Below are 18,331 nucleotides of genomic sequence, written 5' to 3'. Positions count from 1 at the left end.
AGGAGAACCACTGCGTCTCCACTCTTTTGATGGCTCCTTGTTTTCATGGTCATACAAATAAATCCAGGTCTCATCCATAGTGACCAGTCCTTATCAGTCACTAACAAAAGGGCCGGGAAGTTTTCACTCGCATGCTTCTCTGATCTGTTGTCAAACATTTGGGGACCCACTTTGCAGATAGCTTCCTCATGTCCAAATGTTCATGGATAATGACACAAACCCATTCACGGGAAATCCTCATGTCTCCTACTGCTTTAGCTGAAATTTGTTGATTCTCCAGTATGAAATTGTGCACAGCATTGACGATCTTCGGAACAACAATCACTCTCGGTCGTCCAACACGTTCCTCATCATTGGTGCTAAAGTGGCCCGTTTTGAATTTGGCAACTTAGCTCCTAACTGTGGAATATGAAGGGCATTGATCCCCCAATGTCTGCGACATATCACCATGAATTTCCTTTGCGGACTTTCCTTGCAGAAACAAAAATGTTATCACTCCTCTGCTCTCAGTTGAATATCGCATTAGACTCCACCATTTTGTTTTCCTGTGTGCGTAGAATACTGTTGCTATAAGCAACAAACAAAAAATTTTGAAAACATATATTAGACACATAAGGCTTTCATGTGATGTAACATTGGTTAGAACAGAAACAAAAAAAGATCACAAAGCCAAAGACTTATCAGCAGCCCCTCGTACAGTCACATATCACTACTTAAATAAGTAAAAGTATGCTAACAGGTTCCTTTACTTTGTATTAGTTTTCATCTTTTATAAGCCATTTCTCTGAGGTATAGAACTATAGCATTGTAACAAAGGGCAGCAGTGACATAGAAAGTTTTAAATAAATGTTCCTGAAATTATGTCTGAACAGCTCAATAACATGTTTTTCATAAGAGAACAATATGGTTAAAAATTGGAGTATGGCCCAAGTGATGGATTTGTTTTATATAGCTTACTACATTTTCTATTTTATAAAAATTAAACTATTTAATAATGTGGCTCACCCTTACAACATTTGCAGTGGCATACGAGTGGCAGCTATGGAGACCGTGAATTGGGAGGGTCCAGTGTCAGCGCCCCATCCACCCTGCATCACACATTCAGCTATATCAGTATCGTGGATGCTGATACAGTTGAAAGCAATGATAAAAGGGAGCACTACGCTACCTCCTCCACGATTCTCCCACTCCGTGTGAGCTCTGGTAACTCAATGTAGCTCGCATGATGACGTCACTTCACTGGTGTACAGAGCAGTGAATTGCTGCAGAATACGCACTGAGGAGATCGGAGCAGCGAGGAATGAGTAGTTTTTTTTTAATCAATGAATACAATAAGGGCCCTATTATACTACATAATGGTAAGGAAACATCACTGTAATGCCGCAGGGACGTTGACATACTCACCGTCCCATGCATCCTTCTGTCTCTCTCCCACATGTGCCAGCCCCTACTATGGCGCCCTGCTCCCAGGGCCTGCACACACCACATTGGTTTCCTGGTAAGTCCCTTAGGGCGAGTACGTGCTTAATGGGGCAGTGCATGCGAGAAAGAAATTATACCATATGAAAGGCAATGTCGGGGCATTATACTACATGGAAGACAATATGGGGGCATTAAACTACACGGAAAGCAATTTGGAGCCCGTTATATTATATGGAAGGGAATTGGAAGCATATTATACTATACTTTGGGAGGCGATGTCAGGCACTTTATATTATATGGAAGGCAATGTTGGGGCATTATACTATATGGAAGGCAATGTAGGAGCCATTATACTATATGGAAAACAATGTGGGGCTCATTATACTACATGGAAGGTAATTTGGGGCCCATTATACTACATAGAAGGCAAAGTGGGACTCATTATACTACGTGGAAAAGTATGTGGGGTCCATTATTCTATATGTCTGACTATGTGGGCCCATTATACAGTTTGGAGGATTATGTGGGGCCTATCACATTATATGGAAAGCTATAGGTCTATACGGCACCGTGGGGCCCGTTATACTGCTTAGAGTGCTAGAGGGTGCCATTTTACAGTGTGGAGGGTTGTGTTGGGGCCATCATACTGTGTGGAGAGTTATGGGGACCATTATACTATATGGAGGGCTGTGTGGGGATCACAGTTGGAAGATCATACTGTTCTACATAAGTTTTGACATACTTTCTGGGTGCAATAAAAAGGGAATCTAGGGGCTGCAATATGAGGAAAATTACTTTGTAAGGACTGCAAAGTTGTATGGCAAGCTCCTCTGGGACCTCGCCAATTATTATTTAATTTTTGGGGGAGGCCCAATTAGAACTTCTGCTATGGTGACCCATGATTTCTATATATATTTTTGAGCAAATCCCTCCAAAAACATAAGCTATGAAGAAAAAAGCAAAAAGAAGGAGCTAAACATTAAGGGGTAACTAATTAAGACTGACATTTTAAACCAGCCAAGATGAAGAGTCCCCTGGGGTAAGATGCTCCAAATTAATTAAGAGGCATACTTTTCAGCTATCTGTGGCAATCTCATAAATGCACTTAACTCTTAAGAGGGCTTTACATGCTGTGACATTGCTAGTGATGTCGCGAGCGATAGCACCCGCCCACGTCGGTGGCGCGACATGGGGTGATCACTGCCGTAGCGAACAATATCTCTATGGCAGCGTCACACGCAACTACCTCTTCACCGACGTCGCTGTGGCATCTGAACAATCTCTCCTTTAAGGGGGAGGTTTGTTCGGCGTCACAGCGGCGTCACTAAGCGGCTGCCCAAGAGAAGCGGAGGGGCGGAGATAAGCGGGCGGAACATCCCGCCCACCTCCTTCCTTCCTCATTGCCGGTAGCCGCAGGTACGGTAATGTTCCTCGTTCCTGCAGTGTCACACATAGCGATGTGTGCTGCCGCAGGAATGACGAACAACCTGTGTCCTACAACAGCAACGATAATCGGGATTAGAACGACGTGTCAACGATCAACGATTAGGTGAGTAATTTTGATCGTTAACAGTCGTTCGTGCGTTTCACACGCAACAAGGTCGCTAACAAGGCCGGATGTGCGTCACGAATTCCGTGAGCCCAACGACATGTCGCTACGTGTAAAGCTCGCTTTAGACTGGAGAACACTTCTAATAGCTGATGCTACTTTTGTGGGGAAAATAATAGTGAATCTGTCTGTTCATGCAAGGCAACCCCCCATTCACTAACTTCAACCAATTTTGCAAAAAGTTGGCAGAGATGATATAGAAACGTCAAAAGTTATGAAATTTTGCAGTTTACTTTGGTGATAAGGACACTGGTTTCTGCTCTACATCACTTTCAAAAGATTATCTCTGCCAATTTTTAAAAAAGGTTCTCTCTCCGTCGTAAAAATTGCTATTACAGTTGGTACTTTGATTTCTGTGTTTTTGAGATGTGTTCTTCACAAAGTACTGTGTGACAAAAGGAAAGAGGAAAAGATATTGGTGATAACATAATAGGTATAATAATAACTTTATAAATCTTAAGCCCCTTGAAGCTTTGTAGCCAAACGTGTCATTTGGAAAGTTTGACATGGAAAGTATCTTATCGTAACTCTCAGTAAGTTTATATGCTCCCACTCATACAAAATAGTTCCCTCAAACTAAATTTGAACTCTTCTATATTACAACCTCTAACCTTATAATTCATTGAAACGTAAATGGACATCATATTGCTGAAATACATATGATAGAACTTTATGACTAACCGTTACGTCAAAGTAAAATGTTCATATTTTTTTTCTATCTTCTTTTCTACTTTGTAGTTGCAAAACTGTAAACTATTGGTGGTTACATACCTCATCTACACGTCCCACAGCACCATAAATCTTTGCTATCTGTCCAATAAGGCATGGGAAATGTTCGCCAATTCCTTTTAACGCAGAAAGAGACCCAGCCAGGGTCAGTGGTTCATATGACGAAATGTCTAATAATATGTTAACAACAATATCACTGAAACTTGGATCAGATAGATATTCAGTAAGGACCGGAACTGATTCTGAAAGAACCTGAAAGGAAAACATAAGTAATATTAACGGGAAAATTATGACATTTCTATATATAAAGCAGGGGTGAATATCCAAGGCGGTGATAAAAGTTAGAATTCTTATTCTATAATATACACTGTGTTCCAAATTATTATGCAAAAAGAGTTTAGGAGTTATAAGGTCAGACATTTTTTGTTTGTCGTTTAAACTCATTGCTGGTGATGTGTGTCAGGGCTCTTTATATCACTGAAAGCAATTGCAGATACCTGTGCAAATTAGTTTGGCAGGTGTGTCCAAATAAAGGCAAGACTACTTAAGAAGGCTGTTCCACATTATTAAGCAGCCTACATTTTTTGCCAAAATGGGAAAGAAAAAAGATGTGTCGGCTGCTGAGAAGCAACAAATTGTGGAGTATTTAGGTCAAGGCATGACTACAATCAACATTGCCAAGACACTTCATCGTGATCATCGCACAATCAACAAGTATGTAGCTGATTCACGGCACACACGTGTACGTGCTGATAAGGAGAAATTGAGGACTCTTTCCAACAGGCAATTGTGTCAGGTTAAAAGAACAGCTGCTAAAATGCCTTGTCATAGCAGCAGACAAGTTTTTGAAGCTGCTGGTGCCTCCAACGTCCCCCGAACAACAAGATGCAGGGTCCTTCAGAGGTTTGCAGCTGTGCGTAAGCCATCCTGTCGACCACCTCTATCCACTGCACATAAGCAGAAACGGCTCCAGTGGCCAATCGATACATGAAGACTGACTTCCAAACTGTTTTGTTTACCGATGAGTGCCGTGCAACGCTCGATGGTCTAGATGGATGGAGTGGAGGATGGCTGGTTGATGGACACCCCATGAACACACAGCTAAGGCGCCAACAAGGAGGAGGTGGAGTAACGTTTTGGGCTGGAATCATGGGGAGAGAGATTGTCCCTTTAGGATCCCGGAAGGGGTAAAGATGAACTCCATAATCTATGTGGAGTTTCTAAAACAGCACTTCCTGCCATGGTTCAGGAGGAAGAACCGTGCATTCCGCAGCAAGATCATTTTCATGCATGATAATGCACCATCTCATGCTGCAAATAACACATCTGCATCTCTGGCTGCTATGGGCATAAGAGGAAAAACTTATGGTGTGGCCACCATGTTCCCCTAACCTCAACCCCATTGAGAACCTCTAGAGCAACATCAAAAGGAGTGTTTATGATGGCGGGAGGCAGTTCACATCTAAGCAACAGCTCTGGGAGGGTCTTCTGTCCACATGCAAAACAATTGAAGCACAAACCATCCAAAAACTGACAAATTCACTGGACGAGAGAGTTCAGAAGCTTCTTTCAAACAAGGGGTCCTATGTGCAAATGTAACATCACCTAGAATTACGTTTTGACTTGAAAACTGTTTGATTTCATTTTGGAATAAGCTGATAATGCTTATAATTTCACAATTGACCATTTTGGTTTTCAAAATAAAAATAAAAAGGTTGAAAACTCTGCTGTGCATAATAATTTGGACCATGCATTTTAAGTGCATTTTGACTGTTTATTATTTTTAAAAATATACTGTTTTCATTGGCAGTTTGATCAAAAACATTTCAATTCTACTCGAATAGTAGATGATCGGAAAATAACAATGACTGCAATTCATAAAGTTACTTTAGGAAAATATGACAAAATATTTTTTGCATAATAATTTGGAACACAGTGTACACAGCATAGTATATAAGTGATTTTATTAAAAATGACCATTTTGGCTTTGTGATCTTGAAACAGTGCTGCAACATTTGACATCACACATGATTGAATCAAACTGAAGCTGTAAAATTTACAGGTTATCAATTCTTTTGTGGAAATATTTGTCTGTGTGTTTTTGCTCATTGCCACTCATATCTGTGCTTAAAGGGAGATTGTTACCAGTTTTGATCCTGCACAAGTACATTAGGCATTGATAGAGAAATGGCTGTCATAGGGCAATGCCAATCACTGTTATGGACTCATCTGGTGAGGTGGAATCACTAAGCTATATAGGTCAGGGTCAGCAGCATGGGTTTGAGACATTAATGCAGCGGGATGTCACATAGAATAGGAGGGAGAAGTAGAGCGATGTGTCACTTAGGCTAAGAACACACATCTGGCTTTTCTGCCGTTTGCCGGATCCGGCACGCTCCCATACACTGTGTACAGTACAGTGGCTGCGTGACAAGCTCCGGTCACGTGCTGTCATGTGACCGGAGCATGTGACCAGGAAGTTGCAGCGCAGCCACTGTACTGTATAGACAGTACGGGAGCGCGACAGATCCGACAAACGGCAGAAAAGCCGGATGTGTGTTCGTAACCTTACTGAGCTATTACTGAGCTGTCTGCTGTCACTTTGATAAAAATCAATGTTTTCTCTGCTGCTGATCTAGCAGTTATAGAGAGCTCATGAATATGCCGGACTATTTGGCAGCCAACCAAGTAGTCCTCCAATGATAATCTACTGCTGATTAAATAGTGATTTTATCAAAACTACGCTAAGCAGTCTAGTAAGTGAAACACTGCTGGAATCAGGATCTTTGCCCCTACATTATGCTGCTTACATATTAGGTGGCAAAAACCTGGTGAGCTATTCTCTTTAAAGTTGGTAGTCGGACATTATATTGAGAAAACCTGGTGACAGGTTCCTTTTATGTGGACAAGCAGGCATATTTTTTCACAGAGCTGGAGTGATACATTGTTGGATTCAGGGTCTCTTTGCCTACATCATTTCGCTCTCAGATAAGGTAACAAGAACCTGCTGACAGATTCCCTTTTTTGTGAAAGTTTTAAATTAGTGATGAACGAACTCGTGGATATTCAGGTTGGCAGAACCAGCACAGACCAAAAAACAAATCAGGTTTGGCAGCCAAACTTGACCTCGAACAACAAACTCCATAAAAGTCTATGGGGACCCGAACATGTGTGCTGTAAAATGTTGCTAGTAAGGACTAGAGGGCTTCAAACCAGGAGAATTAAACTTACAGAGCATCCCGCATGGCTGTCACAATACTTCCCGGTCTACTTATTAGCTTTCATGCATATTCACTGCTTCCCCTGCAGACCTTCTGTGACATTGGTTTTAGTCAGACTGCTGGCATGTCAACATCTGTAATTGGTCGTGGAGTATAAAAGTAAATAAATAATTGGAAAAAATGGTGCAGGGTCCCCCCTATATATTGATACCCAATGCAGATAAATCATACAGCTACAGACTACAGCCCTAACTTTGGTTGCATTATCCAAATATGAGGGACCCTATGTGGCTTTTTTAAAATTATTCAAATAAATAATTTAAAAAATGGCATATGGCCCCCTTAAATTTAAAACCCATCCAAGATAAAGCAGACAGCTGGTCAGCTGGTATTTTCAGGCTGGGGAGACCCATGGTTATTGGGCCAACCAGTCTACAAATAGCAGCCTGCAGCCAACCCGGAATTGTTGCGTCCATTAAATGCAACAACTCCGGAACTTTATCTGTCTCATCCAGATTTCCCAGGTGCGGTGGGGTAATGTAAGGGGTTAATGACACCTGTAATTTGTCAAAAAATAACAGCTGTCATCAAGCCAATCATTTCTAACCTTGTAAGTCAAAAGAAATAAACACAAAACAGAGAAAAATCTTTCATTTTAAAAAAAATGAAGAAAAAACACCCTCTTTTTCCAATTTATTAACCCCCAAAAAACCCTGCAGGTCCAATGTAATCAACAGAAGGTCCCACGATGATCTCGGCTTTGCTATATCCTGAGATTGCAGTACACGGTCACATTAGAAAACGGGATTGCTCACTGCAGCAGTCAGGGAGCACCAAAACCACATGCATTTAGATGTGGTTTTAGTGCGTTATTTTGCCAGGTGATGCAGATTTGGTGAAGACATTTCTGCACCCAAAAACTCAATGTGCACACATTACCTAATCCAGTAATCCAGCATTGAGTTCAATGACTTCATCTGAGGTGTGGTCACTAAGTTCAGTGAGTTCACCTCAGGTAAGTATATCTGAGGTCACAGCTGGGGTACCATGTGAACCCCAGGTGTGACGTCAGGTAAACACAGTGACGTCACCTCTCACAGCTGCGGCTCAGTCAGTGTTTCCCTGCAGGCTGTTATTTTTAGGCTGCGGACCCAATAACTATGGGCCTCCTCAGCTTGAGAATGCCAGCCCCCATCTGTCTGCTTTATCTTGGTTCGGTATCAAATTTGGGTAGGATCGCACAATTTTTTAAAATGATTTAATTAAGTAATAAAAAAGGTTTCCTGAGGTCCCTCGTATTTTGATACACAAGCCAAGATAATGTAATGAGTGATTCACTACTAACATTTAAGCAGAGCCTGGACGCCTTTCTTGAAAAATGTAATGTTACCAGTTATGTATATTAGATGTTATGACAGGGTGTTGATCCAGGGAACTAGTCTGATTGCCGTATGTGGAGTCAGGAAGGAATTTTTTTTCCCATTGGAGCTTTTTTGCCACATTGTTTTTTTTTTTGCCTTCCTCTGGATCAACATGTTAGGCTACGGGTTGAACTAGATGGACTTAGAGTCTCCCTTCAACCTTAAAAACTATGATACTATGATACTATGAAGGCGCACAGCTGGGGCTGCAGCCTGTAGTCTGCTTTATCTGCACTGGTTATCAAAATACGGGGGACCTCATGTAATTTTTTAAATTATTTATTTCTTTTTACACTTCACAAATCACAACAAATCACAGACACCGACATGCAAGCAGTCTGACTGCAACCAATCACAGACGCTGTAACAAAGGGTGGGCAGGGGAAGCAGTGAATATGCATGAGGGTTAGTGAGCGGACCTGGAAGCAGTATGAAAGCTGCGCGGGAGACTAGGTAAGTATAATACACGAACCAGAATTACAGTAAAATGTCTTTATTCTGTGTTCAGTAGGCTTTACAGTTCAGGTTTGCTCATCCCTATTTTTAATACATAATAATTAGAGATGAGCGGAGTTCGAATCGAACTGTTCGCCAATCTCAAAATTGACCTGTTTTAGGCGATGTTCGAGTCGTTCGACGAACGACAACAATTAGCTTCAAGTTCAACAGTTCGAGGTTATGTTCAATAACAGTTCGATCACCAAAAGTATAACTGGCTTTTCACAGTAAGGTCCTGTGCGCACTTACTGTTTTTTCCCGCGGATTTCCTGCGGTTTTGCTGCATGTTTCACAGCAGAAAGTGTTCATAACATCTCTGCAGTGATTCACCAGCAAAATCTATGAGGAAAAAAAATGCTGTGCGCACTATGAGGAATTTGACAGCTGCATGTTTTGCTGCGGGATTCCGCAGCAAAAACAATTGCATGTCACTTCTTTTCTGCAGGTCCCTGCGGGATTTCACTCCATTGACTGCAATGTTATCGTGAAAACCCACAAGGAAGTGATATCATTACAGGAAGAAGAAGCGGAGCAGAAACACACACATCACAGACACAGACATAGAACACAGACATAGAACACAGACACATCACTCACACACAGACATATAGACTACACATACAAATTAAACGGAAATATAGAAAAAAAACACGTGGGCTCCGCCGTATTTTTATCTTCCAGCCAAGGTAAGCACACAGCGGCGGCCCGGTATTCTCAGGCTGGGGAGGACGGGGGGCAGGGTTAATGTCCCCCTCCTCCTGCAGCCGAGAATATCAGCCGCAGCTACCCCGGGACTGTCGCATGCATTATGCGACAGTCCCGGAGTGTCCCCGGCTCTTCCAGATGCCGTGATGCGGTGGCTATCCAGGTAATAACGAGTTAATGGCAGCGGATCGCCGCCATTAACTACAGGCATGATCATGGCAACGTCTATGTGACAGCTGACATGATCAACCCGTAAGTAAAGTGAATAAACACACACACACACACCGAAAAATCCTTTATTTTAAATAAAACACAAAAAAGCCTCCTCTTTAACCCCTTTATTAACCCCTCCATCACACAGCTCCGGCGTAATCCACAGGTCCGGCGTAATCTGCGTCTTGTGCTGCTTGCATCCAGAAGCGAGTGACACAGACACAGGCTGAATGCAGCCTCGCAACGAGCCTGCAGAGGTAACCACAGGGAATTTCCCATGGCCGGTAATGTGAACTCACATTACCGCTCGGGAGAAATGCAGCATGTTCTCACAGGGACTCTATCTATCCCTCTAGCTATCCCTCTATCTGTCTATCTATCTATTCCTCCATCTGTCTATTTATCTATCTACTCTCTATGTCAGAAGGAAATTACCTTTTTTTTTGTTTTTCAATGTGCTTTATTGCATGGAATGCATTAAAGCACATGTACCAACCCGCACGCGGCAAAACCGCGGCAATACAACGAACAATCCCGCGGTAAAACCTAGGCAAATCGCGGCAAACCGCATGCAGTTTTCAGGTGCGGTTTTCTGCGTTTTTTTACCGCGGGTGCGGTAATCTTTCAGACCCTGCGGAATTTTCTTAAAAAAATTTCGTTTTCCAGTGCGCACAGGGCCTAATACTGTCATTCAATGTTAATACAGTGGAACCTTGGTTGACGAGAACAATCCGTTCTGGGAGTGTGCTTGTTAACCAAGTTACTCATTCAGCAAAGCAAGATTTCCCATAGGAAATCATTGCAATGCAGACAATTCCTTCCACAACTTGTTAAAAGTCCCATCCTGGTTCCTATTGTGCCATTCCACACATGCACAAACACATACAAACACGTACAAACACACATAAACACACACAAACACACACAAACATACACGCGCACACACATATTATGCTCACCTTACCTTCCGTTCCATCACCGGCCTCCTGGGACATGCAGTTCGCCGGTACAAGATGTGTATCAGGTAACCATCGCGACCAATGCTGGAACGTCCACTGCCAGAGCGCTGATGTCAAAGGCAGGAGCCGCTTGCCTCTGATTGGCCAGCGCGCTGCCTTTGAGTAGCGTCTGACAGAGGAAGTTCCTCCTTCGTCGCGATGGTTACCCAATACATGTAGTTCATCGCTACAGGCTGTGTATCGGGAAACCATCGCGACAAGGGAGGAACTTCCTCTGTCAGACGCTACTCAAAGGCAGCGAACGTTTGACGAATAAACCCACCGTTCGACGAACCGAACTCGAACACTAGGCTGGTGGCTCATCTTTAATAATAATACAGGGTAAATTGTAAAAGGAGTTTTTCCATAGAGGTTTTGTTCTTTTTTTATTTGAGTAACATTCAAATGAGTTTATTTCTAATTTAAAGAAGTTGTCCAGTTACCAAAACTGATTTTTTTTTTTTCTGATAAATCTTGCTAATATGTGCCTCTCCACACATCTATCATGTTTTTTCAGCTATATTACCTTTTATTGTGCACTAGCAGCACATCCTCATTGCTGGCTCCAGCTCTGATGGGGTTAATCTCTCTTCTGACTTCCTGGGTTCAGTTCCTACAACTCCCATAATTCTTTGTGGCTCTAGGCCTGTGCCTAAATTATCTAACACACCCACTGTGTCTAACACACCCACTCTGCTCTCCTCCCAAAGTCTCCTCCCTGCCTCTTCCCTGTGGATGCACTGAGAGCAATCCCACAGAGACAGCAGCAGCTCTGCACAGCCAGGGGAAGAAAGTGTCTATCTCCTGCTTGTTCTCATATAGTTCATAGTCTGTGTGTGTGTGTGTGTGTATATATATATATATATATATATACAGTGTGTGATGTGTGTATATACAGTGTGGTGTGTGTGTGTATATACAGTGTGGTGTGTGTGTGTGTGTGGTGTGTATATACAGCGTGTGGTGTGTGTTTGTGTGGTGTGTGTGTGTATATATACAGTGTGTGTGTGTGTGGTGTGTGTATATACAGTGTGTGGTGGGTGTGGGTGTGTATGGTGTGTGTATATACAGTGTGGTGTGTGTATATACAGTGTGTGGTGTGTGTGGTGTGTGTATATACAGTGTGTGTGGTGTGTGTGTGTGTGTGGTGTGTATATACAGTGTGTGTGTGTGTGTGTGTGTGTGTGTGTGTGTACAGAAATTATGATTATCAGCCGGCGCAACATGTGAAAAAAATAATTGGGGAAAAAAAATGAAGGGGTCATGAGATTGCTTTTTTCCCTCTTGCCTAGTCTGTGTGTCGTCCGTATCATCTGTGTGGCATGCATTTTGCAGGCTACTTTCACATCAGCTTTTTTTTGCCTGTAGGCAAACAACCACAAACCGCATATGACCAGATCCTGTGGATTAAATGTGCAGCGCATGCAACCGTTATTTTACCGGATCCTTCTGCAGCGGGACACAGAATTTATCGGTCGGCACTGGAGTCAGCTGACTCCTGATCTCACAGCCCGCACACGCTGCAATAGCTGCAGGTGGGCTCATTCACATGACCATTCCGTTTGTACTGGTCAGTTCCTGTTTCTTTTGCGGACCCACAGACAGGACCATGTTTTCAATATCTTTTGTGTACGATCGGATGGCACACAGTAGCACCTCCATGTGCATCCGATCCTACAAAAAAACCCACATCGGATGCCGTATGTCCGCTCCGTTATTATGGAACATGTCCTATTCTGTTCCATAATAACGAACCGTGACTCAATACAAGTCAATGGGCCCGCAAAATTCCCGGAAGCAACACGTAAGCACTTCCGTGTGACTTCCGTTGGGTGCCCGTGCAGTCTGTGTCTCGCTCCAGCCCCAGCCCCATGGCTGCCCGCACAGCAGTGTCAGCAGCTGCCCGCACTGCAGTGTCAGCAGCCACGGGGATGACACGCACTACCGTCAGGGAGTTAGTAAGTTCATTACCTGCGGTGATGAAGTCCTGCACTCCTGACGTCAGCGGCCGGCACTGCCTTCTATGCCCGCCACTTGTTACATCACCTCTCGCTGTGGACCCGAGACTGTGACTAGTGGTGATGTCACCGGCCGCTCACGATACTTGGTTTGTGAAGGCGGCGGTCATTGAACTCAGTGACAGCGCTGCTGTCAGGAGTTCAGCGATCATTGCAGGTAATGTACCTCGCTAACCTCCTGAAAGCAGCACTCGTCGTGCCCTGCAGTGACCTGGGCTGACCTATTGATGTAAGCTCAGGTCACTGCACGGCTCTCCCAGCCAATAGGGAACATTCTGTTCTTCATTGACTGGGACATTGACTATGGTAAGGATCGTCGTGGGACCCCCTTGGATTACACTAGACCTGGATTTGTTTTTCTTTTTAATAAATTGGTGAAAGAGGGAATGTGTTGGGGAGTGTTTTTTCAAATAAAAATGTGTTTGTTGTCTATTTTTTTTTATTACTGACTTGATTTGTGATGTCGGGTATCTGATACACGCCTGACATCACTAACCCCAGGGCGTGATGCCAGGTGACATTACACATCTGGTATCAACCCCATATATTACCCCGTTTGCCACCGCACCAGGGCAACGGGATGAGCTGGGGCGAAGCACCTGGATTGGTGCATCTAATGGATGCGCCACTTCTGGGGCGGCTGCAGCCTGCTATTTTTAGGCTGGGGAGTGTCCAATAATGGTGGAACTCCCTAGTCTGAGAATATCAGACCACATCTGTCCACTTTACCTTGGCTGGTGAACCAATTTGGGGGGGACTCCGTGTTTTTTGTTTTAAATTATTTATTTAATTTAAAATAATAGTGTCGGGTGCCCTCTGTTTTGGCTTACCAGCCAAGGTGAAGCTGCCAGCTGTGGTCTGCAGGCTGCAGCCGTCTGCTTTACCCTAGCTCGCTACAAAAGATAGGGGGACCGCATGTCATTTTTTTTTATTATTTATTTATTTTTTGGCTAAATACAAGGCTAAGCACCTTAGTGCCACATGAAAGTCACAAAAGGGTGCAAGCTTAGAATATGCAAGGAGGTGGGACATTATATATGTCTTTCTCATCTATCCCTCTATTCATTCATTCATTCATTCATCCCTCTATCGCTCTCTCTATATCTATCTATCCATCTCTACATCTACTCATCTATTTATGTTTCTTGCTGCTTCCGTTTTTTGCGGTACGCAAAAAAAAGGAGGGCACACGGATGTCACATGGATGCCACATGGATGCATCCGTGACAAAAAGGACCGTTTTTGCGTCCCGCAAAAACGGAACGGTCATGTGAATGTAGCCTTAACTGCAGTCACTGCCTGCTGCCGATCACATATGACCGTGTGCGGGCTGTGTGTACAGGAGTTCAGCTGAGTTCAGATCAGCTGACTCAAGTGACGGCCGATTAGGCTGGGGCCACATGGGGATTACTGCGATCCCCTCGCATTACACTCGGCTCACGCTCAGTACAGCATAGCCGAGTGTCATGCGTGTGTCCCTGCGACTGAGGTCCAACTGTTCGAGCAGACCTCAGCTGCGGGGGGCGGTCCGGCACTCAGGAGGGGCGGGCCAGCACTGAGGAGGGGTGGGAAGGATTTCTCTCCCTCTCTCGTCCGTAGTCCGCTATTGCGATTCTCGCTCTGCACTTGCGGTACACCGATGTACCACAAGTGCAGTGCGATTTTTCTCTCCCCCCATACACTTCAATGGGTAAAAGAGGAAGAGTCTTGCATTACAATTGCAGCATGCTGCGATTGTTTTCTCGGTCCAATTAGGGCTGAGAAAATAATTGCTCATGTGCGCTGACACACAGGCTAATATTGGTCCGAATGGAATGCAATGTTTTATCGCACTGTTTTTCTCGCCGTGTGGCTTAGGCCTTACTTGTTCTGTTTCCCCCTGCATCCATCGCAGCGTGTGCGGGCTGGAGTTCAGCTGAGTTCAGATCAGCTGACTCCAGTGCTGGACTGAACTCAGGTGACCTCACACGCTGTGATGGATGCAGGGGGACACAGCACAAGTAATCAGCCGACACTGAAGTCATCTGATTACTTGTTCTGTTAGCGCTGTGGTCAGAAGTAGGGATGAATGAGCAGTAAAATGCTCTGGTGCTCTTTTTTTTAAAAATTCATTAAAAATAAAAAAAAATAAAAAAATCACATAACTCAAACCCTAGGGTTAGGGGTAAAAAAAAAAAAGTGTGGGCTCCCGCTGCATTTTCTATTGCTGAGGGTAACCCAAGCAGCTACTGGCTGCTAACCCCAGCTGCTTGGTATTACCTTCACTGGCAATGGAAAATCCAGGGAAGCCTTTTTTTTTTTTTTTATTTTTTTTATCTATAAAGGGTTTTGCCTAAAAAATGTTTTAAAAAAAATTACGTGGGCTTCGCCATATTTTTTGTACGCTAGCCAGGTACAGCAGGCAGGTACGGGCTGCCCCCAACCCCCAGCTGCCTATTTGTACCTGACTGGGAACCAAAATTATAGGGAAGCCGGTATTTTTTAATTATTTCACTTATTTCATGAAATAATTAAAAAACAAATGACGTGGGCTTCGCCATATTTTTGTGTCCAGCCAGGTACAACTAGGCAGCTGGGGATTGTAATCCCCAGCACAGGTTAGCCCAAGGTTTCTGGGCGCCTCTGCTGCGAATTGCAGTCCACAGCCGCCCTAGAAAATGGCGCTTTCATAGAAGCGCCATCTTCTGGCGCTGTATCCAACTCTTCCAGTGGCCCTGGTGGCAAGTGGCACACTGGGTAATAAGGGGTTAATGGCAGCTATGTTTTACCAGCTGGTAAAAAGCCAGAGATTCTTAATATCAGGCCAAGTTTGACCCGGCCATTAAGAATCTCCAATAAAGGGTTAAAAAAAAAAAAGACATCACACAGAGAAAAATACTTTATTAGAAATAAATACACATACACAGTAGGGACTCCATGTTTATTACTCCGTCTCACCCCTCCACGATCGAGAGATTTCTGTACTGACCATGCCAGGAGAGAGCGAGGGAAAAGAGAGAGAGCGAGGAAAAAGAGAGAGAGCGAGAGGGAAAAGAGAGAGCAAGAGGGAAAAGAGAGAGCAAGAGAGAGGGAAAAGGGAGAGCGAGAGGAAAAAGAGAGAGCGAGAGGAAAAAGAGAGAGAGTGAGAGGAAAAAGAGAGAGCGAGTGAGAGGGAAAAGAGAGAGAGAGCGGGAGGGGAAAAGAGAGGGAGAGCGAGAGGGAAAACAGAGAGAGCGAGAGGGAAAAGAGAGAGAGAGCAAGAGGGAAAAGAGAGAGAGGGAAAAGAGAGAGAGCGAGAGGGAAAAGAGAGAGCGCGAGAAGGAAAAGAGAGAGAGCGAGAGGGAAAAGAGAGAGCGGGAGGGAAAAGAGAGAGTGAGAGGGAAAAGAGAGAGCGAGAGGGAAAAGAGAGAGAGAGCGAGGGGGAAAAGAAAGTGAGAGGGGGAGGGAAAAGAGGGAGAGAGAGGGGGAGGGAAAGAGAGAGAGGGAGGGAAAAGAGAGAGAGAGGGAGGGAAAAGAGAGAGAGAGGGATAAGAGGGGGGCAGAGAAGAGGGGGAAGAGGGGAGGGGGAGAAAAGAGGGGTGGGAGAAGAGAGTGGGGGGAGTAAAGAAAGGGGGCTAAGAAGAGAGAGGGGGGAGGTGCTCTGTCACCAACTTGCTCCACTCTGTGACTTGTGGTGCAGGTGACAGAGTGGAGACAGTTGGTCCCATGCAGCAGGACAGGTGACAGAGCAGAATGGTGGCATGCTCTGCTCTGACACATGCGGTGCTGCATGGGACCAGCTTGTCAGTGTCTTGCTGCGTCCTGTAGTGCTGCTGGGAGGAGCACATGATCACACCGCCCGCTCTCCTGACATCGCAGCAGAGCGGGCTGGTGGAGAGTGTGATCAGATACTTACGTGACAGGGGGGATTTCAGCTGAAGAACCCCCCCTGTACGCCACACAGGTGCCCCGTGCCTCACCATCTGCCGGACGCAACCGCTCCACACTGTGCCATCCTCCGGATCCTCCCTTCGATGCTGGGCTGTGACGTGCGGCAGTCAACGCCCACAGCCCTGTCAATCAGTGTGAGTGGCGCCAGCATCCTGTGATGTACCCGTCTAGTTTGAGAGCCCGGAATTGACGGGACGTAAGAGGATGCTAGCAGCCACAGCACCAGGAGGTCATGTGACAGGCACTGAGCGTGCAGGATAGCGCCGCTCAGTGCCAGAATTGGAAATAGAAGCCAATGGAGAAAAGACCTATAATGGTAAGTAGAACTCATAGATAAAATAAAAAAATGGGTGAACCATCCTTTTAAGCCAATGTATTAAAGGGAAATTAGAATCAGGCAATTGACTCAAGGCAATTTGTGCCGCCCCCAGGAGCAGGCGAACTGCTCGGATCCAAGGTTTTGCTGTGGGTCGAGGGTCCCCGGACCCGGGGCTCAGCGGCCACTCAATTAAAAGGGGGGAAATATTTACAAGGGATAGTTCGTGATGCCACCCGTGGTTCGCGGTAAGGGGAATACCGCCGCTGCTGATGGGAGTCCCTGGGGAGATGGAGTGGGGCAGCCAGATGGTGATCCCTGGTAGGGGAGGCCCAGGGACTCTGGATGATAGGTGGCTGATAGTATTGTGCAGGCTATGCGGGCAGGCAGGACGCAGGGAGGGCAGTGTACTCGCTGAGGCTGTGAAGATGTAGGTGCAATCATTAAGCAGACTCTGACACAAAAGTAAACCAAGTCTCTGGGTGCCGCTGCCACTCTGGGGAGCCCGTCCGGGTGTCCGTACCCACTGGTATTGCTTAGTGGTCCGAAGCCTGCCTCCATGCACAATTGTGTAGATGTTCCTGACTGACCCTTCGGCCTGAAGCTGTCAGGGTCCAGCTCCCTATATTTAGATAGGCGAGCTGTGCTCTCGATGAATGACACTTGGGATCTTTGCAGGCTGCATAAGCTGGAAAGCCCTATCCCCCTCGTTGTGTTGGTGCCTTCGATCTCTGAGCTCTTGGAGAAAGTTCATAAAGAGACTATCCTCCACAGGTGAATTATAAGGTTGCGTGAAGCTACTCCCTGATCTAGTACCTCGGTCCGGTTACTGGACGTTCTGGTGCTGACCGTTCTCCAAAACTAAGTCGGTATACCCTTTTCCAATACCCTGCAACCGGGTCTCTGACTCCTCAGGTCCGAGACCACCGTCTGCGACCCAACCAAGGTCACACAGGGAGCTCCAACTCCCTCAGCTCCTTACTCTCTGAGGGCTACTACTAGTCTGACTACTACTAGTCTGACTAAGAACCCAGAACCATGGAGGGTGGATTCTGCACCATTAGAGACAGGGGTGCAGTTTCCTGTGACATCCTGATAGAGTCAGGGGGGGGGGTCGCAAAGTTAAACCTAGTACGTACCAAACAACGTGATTAAAAGATAACAATGTTTACAGTGGGGAAATCAACTCTTAGTAGGATAAAGTATAGAGAAATATGTAGGTACTGAAACGTGCATAATGCCTCGCATAGGCCCTGTCCAATGTGTGGAAAT

The 18,331-nt window shown here is 45.1% G+C and overlaps 1 protein-coding gene across 1 annotated transcript in view; it reads right to left on the bottom strand.

Annotated features, from left to right (window-relative positions):
- Positions 1–18,331, bottom strand: part of VEPH1 (ventricular zone expressed PH domain containing 1) — a 755,777-nt gene that overhangs the window by 455,580 nt on the left and 281,866 nt on the right. The window contains exon 6 of the mRNA XM_075340702.1: positions 3,803–4,012. Coding sequence (XP_075196817.1) covers positions 3,803–4,012 — 210 coding nt within the window. The remainder of the gene's footprint in view (positions 1–3,802; positions 4,013–18,331) is intronic.

Source organism: Anomaloglossus baeobatrachus, chromosome 3, assembly GCF_048569485.1.
Source record: "Anomaloglossus baeobatrachus isolate aAnoBae1 chromosome 3, aAnoBae1.hap1, whole genome shotgun sequence".
Classification (NCBI taxonomy): Eukaryota; Metazoa; Chordata; class Amphibia; order Anura; family Aromobatidae; genus Anomaloglossus; species Anomaloglossus baeobatrachus.
The sequence above is the reverse complement of the archived record's forward strand: the minus strand, read 5'-3'. Positions and strand labels throughout refer to the sequence as shown.